This window comes from Telopea speciosissima, chromosome 5, assembly GCF_018873765.1.
Source record: "Telopea speciosissima isolate NSW1024214 ecotype Mountain lineage chromosome 5, Tspe_v1, whole genome shotgun sequence".
Taxonomy (NCBI): Eukaryota; Viridiplantae; Streptophyta; class Magnoliopsida; order Proteales; family Proteaceae; genus Telopea; species Telopea speciosissima.
In genome coordinates, this window is record NC_057920.1 from 35060245 (window position 1) to 35068555 (window position 8311).

Below are 8311 nucleotides of genomic sequence, written 5' to 3' on the forward strand. Positions count from 1 at the left end.
CTCACTTAAAAAAAAAAAAAAAACTCACTTCTATAAGATAAATGATTATCAACACTTGTTTTAAGATGAAACTTGACCAGCATTGAGATGGGTTGTGCATGTGTTCTCTATTGCATCTCACATTGACCCACATTCTTTGCCATTTGACAAAATACTTAGATGACGAAATATCACTAACCTAAGTGACCCCTCCATCGTACCTCTTGTGTCTTATCCAATTTCCTACACTGTTTCTAATTATGGGTACATAATTCATAAGTTTTAGGCCAACTTGATCAAAGGATCATTATCTGCTCCATTTCCCTGCCTGGTGCATTTCCCCAATTTCCTCTAATAGGGGGAGGGGAGGGGGGTAGAAATGACCACCCTTCCCCCTACCCCCTACCCCCTACCCAAACACACTGTCTGGGTGGGATCCACCCCCTATTAGAGGGACTTGGGGAAATGGACCGGGTAGGAAATAGAGCAGATAATTTTTTGATACGACATTGGGGAAAAGAACAAAATGCTGCCATGATGTGTAGCGTAGGAAAATTATCTCCTCTCCAGTTCCCTGCCAGGCCCAATTCCCAAGTGCCTCTAATAGGGGGGACCCCACCGGGACAGACTGTTTGGGAAGGGGTAGGGTGGTCATTGTGCCCCCTTGTTAGGGGCACTGGGGAACTGGGTCGAGCAGGGAACTGGAGGGAATAAAGATTCGTGTAGCATATGCTAATGCACCTTGTGTTTATATTTTTCTTCCATGCTATAAAATGACATATTTACCCCTCTCGGGGTGCTTTTTCATATGTGTGCATGCGCTGGGTCGAGGTGAGGTGTGGTGTTGTGGACCAGCCCATATTATCTTTTTCATTCATTGTTGGTCCGATTTTGGGCTTGGTACATCATACCTATACGTATAAACACATGCCTATACATATAAATACATTCCAAGTACTCGGATTGGAATCTTCTAATCTAATATGTAGAAACCAAGTTTCACACTTACTCAATGTGGTATCTTCAGAAGACATTTGACTGGGCACTTGGATTTGAATCTTTTAATCCAATCCGTCCAAATCTATGGACACATCCATTCCTTGGGGTGCCTTGAAGGGATGTATGGACCTCTATAAATAGAGGGAGTGGGTGCCTTCAAACTATATGCACAAATTCGTGATATATTCTCTCACTCTTTCATATTGTTATGTTGCCCGTTAATTGAAGAATCCCTACAGTGTTTTTTTTTTCAATTGCATTACTTATTTGTGTGGCTTGAGTACTACTCTAAAGTTCTCGAAGGGGTTTGTAGTAGAGGAGTGCATTGTTAGAAGCCAACAAGGTTGTTGTAATTTGGAGACCTACTCGCATACACCTGATTGCACCAATAGGAGGCGATTAAGGTCTTACGGAGAATCCCCATTGGTACACCTCAGCCTACTATGTCATATTGTTGAATACACTTCAAATTTTCACTCTCCATTCTCCTAAAAGATAATGTACATCTATTAGGTGGAGCTAGAGGCTCTGATACCATATTAGAGCTTATAAATTATGGAACATGGAAGGAGAACAATATTAAACAGAACTTCATTATTATTGCATACCTATTGATTTCAAAGAAGGGGCCTAATATATATAGGCCTAAGAGAAACTACTTACATAATATAAGAGATACTACTTACCTATAATAGTAGGTGTAAATATGGGTGAAGGAATCCACATGTTGGAAACTCTATCACCTATAAGGATTACAATATGATATTATACTATTCATGGAAGATTGAGAGAGATACATTGAAGATTGTATAAGATTATGATACTGATTCCTAATATAACTGAACTACTTACCTAGAGTGCTGTTGAGCTAAGGATGGAAGATCCTTCTCTTATTCTAATACTAATATATTCTTAATATATCTCTAAAACTCCCTCGCAAGATGAGCGTGGATAGAAGAGAAACGCTCAGCTTGATTATTGAATTGAAAGGCCTACACAATTTGCAACATGCATGTGACTGAAATGGTGAGCGTCTTGGATGGCGAGGTAGTGGGTGCTCATAGGAGCTTGGTGTGGTATGATTCATCGACCGAGATTGGGGTGCCCACGCGCTGTGGAGTTGCTGCTGGTGCACAACTAAGAAGAGATTGGGGTGCCCATGCGCTGTAGAGCTGTTGTTGGTGCACAAATGGGACTAGAATTGAGAAGAAAATGAGCTGCTGCTTTGGAGCTTTGTGTGTTCTTTTTTTGTGTTGTAGTCTTAAGCCCTCTACCTGAGGCACGACCCTAAAAAAGGGACCTCAACTCAAGGCATGACTTAAGGATGACCGAAAATAGATAATCAAAGAAAGTAAAATAATAAGGCAGAGATAAGAGAAAAGACAAAAGAAAGGTGGAGAATTTTGGATGCTTAGTATAACTGGGCCGATGGTGGATGGGTTGTTTTTATTTATTTATTTTTTTGTGATGAAAGGGAATTAGGCCATGATGGATGAGGTGGTGATGTAATTGCGGTTGTAGACGTGAGGTTTCAAGAGGGAAGGGAGTAAAAATGAAAATTGGAAGAGGGAAGAATGGTGGATCGAGTGCTCATTGGAGCCTTGAAGGAATAATGGTGGATTGAGTGCTCATTGGAGATGAGAAGATTGAAGGAAAAAAAAAAAGAAATGAATCCCTTGCTCGGTGGAGCTAGAGGCTCTGATACCATATTAGAGCTTATAAATTATGGAACATGGAAGGAGAACAATATTAAACAGAACTTCATTATTATTGCATATCTATTGATTACAAAGAAGGGGCCTAATATATATGGGCCTTAGAGAAACTATTTACCTAATATAAGAGATACTACTTACCCATAATAGTAGGTGTAAATATGGGTGAAGGAATCCACATGTTGGAAACTTAATCACTATAAGGATTACAATATGATATTATACTATTCATGAAAGATTGAAAGAGATACACTGAAGATTGCATAAGATTATGATACTGATTCCTAATATAACTTAATTACTTATCCAAAGTGCTGTTGAGATAAGGATGGAAGATCCTTCTCTTATTCTAATACTAATATATTCCTAATATATCTCTAATAACATCTCTCATAAATTGCCATAGTTACATTATTAATTGATGTTATAATTGCTTATGATCATTGAATGAAAATAAGAAGAAACTCCCATTCCAATGGAGTTTTTTCAAACAACCAGATCAAAAGTCGAAGGACATGAAACTGCTAGTCCCATTACATTTGGTGTTGCTGGGAAGGTGACACAGCATCTATAAACTCTTGGTCGGACTCTAGAGCACTCATAGACTCTGGCAAAAGGCTCACCTCCAAGTCCACACTTCCTCCTCCTTGGTGCCCTGGGTATGAAATTACTCTTCCATCGCACTTGTTGTCAATCCCGCTTCGAATAGCTTCTGGTTTTCCCCACCCAAAGTCGTACCCATACATGTTGAATCTGGGTGAGCTCCCAATGATGATGCCATAAGGATCGAAAAAATTTCTTAACGGATAAATGGAAGGACTCTTCATCCATACCTCCAGCCACTCTCGGACCTTACTGTCAGTATGGCCATTCACAGCTTCGTGCAATAGCCATGCTGCCCACCCAATTCTATGGCTGAGTAGTTTTCTAACAGTGGTGGTTGTGATCACAGCCTGAACGTAGCTTCCAAAGTAGTCCGGTGATAATGATGGGTTTAGTCTTGATCTATTATTGGTGCTGATACACCATAATTTCCACCTCATATCATGACCGTACACGTGGATTCACAAAGAAATGAAACTTGGACGCATGCTTGGAAAATCCCACGTGCCCGACGGTTATAAAACTAACCCCCACCATGATGATTAGATAACCACCCATGGAAAGTCCCACGTGGACCGAGAATCCCGGAATTGAGGAGAGGACCACATCAAGAATGAGAGTACCAAAAAACCGTACTACTAAGGAAGATCACTACCAACGGAGAATGGGTTACTTTAGATCCAACCCATCTATATAAATTGAAGGCTAAACTCTCAAGGGGGACGAATTGGATTGTATTCAATGATCAATAAAGAAAATATATTACTCCAGTGTCTTCTCTCTGTCATTCTTCTTTGTTAGCTTAAGAGTTGTGTTTACGGTAAGGATTTTCTCCGGCAGAAATTCTTGCACAACATTTGGCGCCGTCTATGGGAAGCGGAGAAGAAAGACCTATAGAGATCCCACTATGACCAACACAAGAAACCATGCTAGGATCACTCGATCCGTCGTCGCCACTGCTGTAGCAAATCCTCCACTAGGACCTCCCACTGCTGGTCAGGGAGGAATCTTGCCCCGTCCCACTGCTTCCCGGCAGGAAGGTGAGAATCTTATTCTAGAAGATGAGGAGCTGCCGTGCCAGGAAGAGTCCCAGCCAAGACTCCCAGGGGAACCCCCACGTTACTTGACCATGGAACAGTTCGATGCAATGCAGGCCTGCTGGGATGACAAGATGGAGCAGATGTTGGAGATGCAGCATGGTCTCTTATAGGGGATACCCATATCCCCTCCGCCGCCAAACAAAGAAAGATCTCATTGACCAGAATATAGCGAGAACCATAGCAATGCAAACAACACTCGACGAAGGAATAGAGAGGTACGAGGAAACACCAAGAATCAAGATTCACACATGACAAAGGTTGAGCAAGTTCTGAATGACAAAGTCTTGGAACTCCAAGACCAGATTCAAGAAGTTATAAGGGGAAAGAACCAAGCCCCAATCCATAACTTTCACTTTACTACAGATTTAGCATTCACGGATGAAGTGTGGTTCGAACCCCTCCTAAAAGGGTTCAAGATGCCAACCATAGAGCAATATGCCGGCACCACAGACCCAGAAGATCACCTAGAAACCTTCAAGTCCCTCCTATTCTTTCAAGGCACTTCAGACGCTATAATGTGCAAAGCTTTCCCCTCCACCCTAAAGGGGGCGGCGCGACAATGGTTCTCCCGGCTCCCTCCACTCTCTCTCTTCAATTTCACGACCTGGGGAGAGCCTTTTTGGCTCACTTTGTTAGTAGCCAAGTTCAGAAGAAGACAGCCACCAATCTTCTGGCGATAAAGCAGTGCCTCGACGAATCCATTAGGGGTTTTCTTACCAGATTCAATAAAGAAGCCCTGGAGGTACAAAACTTGGATCCAATAGTGAAGTTCCAGGCGCTGTGTAGCGGAATCCGAGATGTCGAATTGAAAAAGTCCTTAATTATGGATGAATCGGGAGACATGTATGAGCTATTTTCTAGATGCAAAAAGTATATCAACTTGGCTGAAGTTCTTGCAGCAGAAAAAGAAGATAAGACTGAGAAGAAGACCCAAGAAAATAAGGAGACCCCCCGGGAAGCTGGTGCGAAGCGCCATCGAGATGATAAAGAGGATAGAAGAAAGAAAGATGATAGGAAAGCTTAGGTCCCCAAAGCCATCGATTCGGGATTCAAGCCAGACTATACAGCCCTGACTCATACCCGAGCACACATATTGAATGAAATCAAAGACCAGGTGACCCTACAGTGGCCGGCCAAGATGGTTAAGCCATTGCATGAGCATAACAAGAATAAGTACTGTCGCTTTCATCAAGACCATAGTCATGATATCAAAGAATGTAGACAACTGAAAGACGAGATTGAGGCTCTCATCCAAAGAGGGCACCTAGGTCGATTCATCAAGAAAGAAAGAAACGAACGCAGGCTGGATCATTGTGCTCGAGAGCCAGAAGAAAAACAAAGGTCACCCCTATGAGTTGATAAAGGAGAACTTCCCCGAGGTAAGCCCCATGCCGAGAATGTGCCCTTAAGGGAGATAACTACCATATTTGGTGGGCCTGGTATGGGAGGAGAAACCTCGAATTCCCAAAAACAGCATGCTCGGAGTGTATTGCAAGCCGAGGCCACGGTCAAAAGGAGGAGAATGAATTATCCCATAACCTTCTCCGATGAAGATCTAGCAGATATTCAGATCCCCCATGACGATGCCTTAGTAATCAAGATGGTTATAGCCAACTGCACGGTTGGAAGGATCCTGATAGACAATGGGAGTTTAGCTGACATCCTCTACTATGATGCTTTTGAAAAGATGCTCCTGAAACCCGAGATGCTGAAAAGGGTGGAGTCCCCCCTATGCGGTTTCAATGGGGCTCCAGTCCAGGTGGAGGGATCAATTGAGCTACTGGTTACCATGGGGACAGAACCCAAACTCTCTACCGTAATGATGAACTTCTTGGTGGTGAAGGTGAATTCCACACACAATGGAATATTGGGGCATCCTGGTCTCAACGCACTGCAGGCAGTGGTTTCCACTCCCCACTTGGTCATGAAGTTCCCAACCAACCGTGGAGTTGGGGAATGTCGAGGAAGTCAGGTTGCAGCCCGTCACTGCTATAAAGGATATTTGAGAACCAAGGGGAAGGAGTCACAAATGAACCTAATCCACTTGGATGATAACCAAGATATTGATAACCAGGAGAAGAGTGAGCCTGCTGAGGACCTGATCCTCGTGGAGATAGTGGAAGGAGACACGACGCGCACCGTCCAGATAGGTGCCAGCCTGACTGGCAAAAGAAAAACCGACCTTATAAACTTCCTCAGAACCAATGCAGATGTGTTCGCCTGGTCTACCACTGATATGCCGGGGATAGACAGAAAGATAGCTGAATATAGGCTCAGCGTCTATCCCAACGCCAAGCCCGTGTTCTAGAAGAAGAGAACCTTTGCACCAGAACGACAAGAAAAGGTGATTGAGGAAATAACCAAGCTACTTGATGTCGGCTTTATCGAGGAAGCCATCTACCTGGAATGGCTTTCAAATGTTGTAATGGTGCCTAAGCCAAATGCCAAATGGCGAATGTGTATTGATTTTACAGATTTGAATAAAGCTTATCCTAAAGACTACTACCCTTTGGCTCATATTAATTTACTGATAGACACCACAGCAGGCCATAAAACGCTTTCTTTTATGGATGCCTATTCAGGATATAATCAGATCAGGATGTATGAGCTTGATATATTGAAAACTTCTTTTATCGCGGGGAGAGATACATATTATTATATCCACATGCCTTTCGGATTAAAAAATGCTGGAGCTTCCTATCAGCGCTTGATAAATTACCTTTTCAAGCATCAAATAGGCCAAAACGTGGAAGTTTATGTAGATAACATGCTTGTGAAGAGCCTGAAAGCACAAGAACATATTACAGATCTGGGTGAGGCATTTTAGGTTCTAAGAGAGAGTAAGATGAGGTTGATCCCAGCCAAGTGCGCCTTTGGAGTCACATCGGGAAAGTTCCTCGGTTTCATGGTCTCAAGAAGAGGGATCGAAGCAAATCCAGCAAAGATTAAGGCCATACTTGAGATGCATCCGCCTGGAAGAGTCAAGGAATTGCAAGAATTTACAGGAAGAATAGTGGCACTCAGGAGGTTCATCTCGACCTCGGGGGACCGCTGTTTTCCCTTCTTTAAGGCTCTCAAGAACCGAGCAAGGGAACGGGAAACTAAAGGGGCCAAGCTCACCTTCGAATGGATTGAAAAATGCCATATCGCCTTTACCGAGCTAAAGAGGTATCTAGCGCAACAGCCCCTTTTGGCCAAGCCTGAACTAGGGGATATATTATAGCTATATCTGGCCATCTCCGCTGTTGTAGTAAGTGCAGTATTAGTCAGAGAAGATGGGCCAACCCAAAAACCGATATATTACGTCAGCAGAGTCCTCCTAGATGCTAAAACCAGATATAGTAGTGTTGAAAAGTATGCTTATGCATTGATTACGATGGCTCAAAAATTAAGGCCATACTTTCAAGCTTACACTCTTGAAGTGATCACCGACCAACCTTTAAAGAAGAAACTGGCTAAACCCGACCATTCAGGATGGTTGGTGGCCTGGTGCATGGAATTGGGGGAGTTTCATATCCGATATAAACCTCAAACTGCCGTCAAAGCACAGGCTCTAGCGGATTTTGTGGTGGAATGCATGCTCCCTGAAGAAGAAAGCTCCACCATAGCGGAACCCGAAGTAAGGTTAGAAGATTGGATGTTGCATGTGGACGGTTCCTCCAATGCACAAGGATGTGGGGCCGGATTGATACTGACTAGCCCTGGAGGGTTCCTTGTATAATATGTGCTGAGATTTGAATTCCAAATAACCAATAATGGGGCTGAATATGAAGCGCTAATTATAGGATTAAAATTGGCACAATGTCTGATGGTAAAACGTGTCTCCGTCCACAGTGATTCATAACTAATAGTCAATCAGGTCAAAGGAGACTATGAAGCTAAAGAATCACGGATGGCCCAATACCTGGGGAAAGT

The 8311-nt window shown here is 43.1% G+C and overlaps 1 protein-coding gene across 1 annotated transcript; it reads right to left on the bottom strand.

Moving 5' to 3' along the window:
* Nucleotides 1-3226: 3226 nt before the first annotated feature.
* Nucleotides 3227-3736, bottom strand: LOC122662950 (BAHD acyltransferase DCR-like). The gene has a single exon (XM_043858656.1). The coding sequence runs from the start codon at nucleotides 3734-3736 to the stop codon at nucleotides 3227-3229; it is 510 nt and encodes a 169-aa protein (XP_043714591.1).
* Nucleotides 3737-8311: the final 4575 nt, after the last annotated feature.

Coding starts and splice junctions, on each gene's coding strand:
- LOC122662950 (XM_043858656.1), bottom strand. CDS start 3,736: ATGAGGTGGAAATTATGGTGTATCAGCACCAATAATAGATCAAGACTA.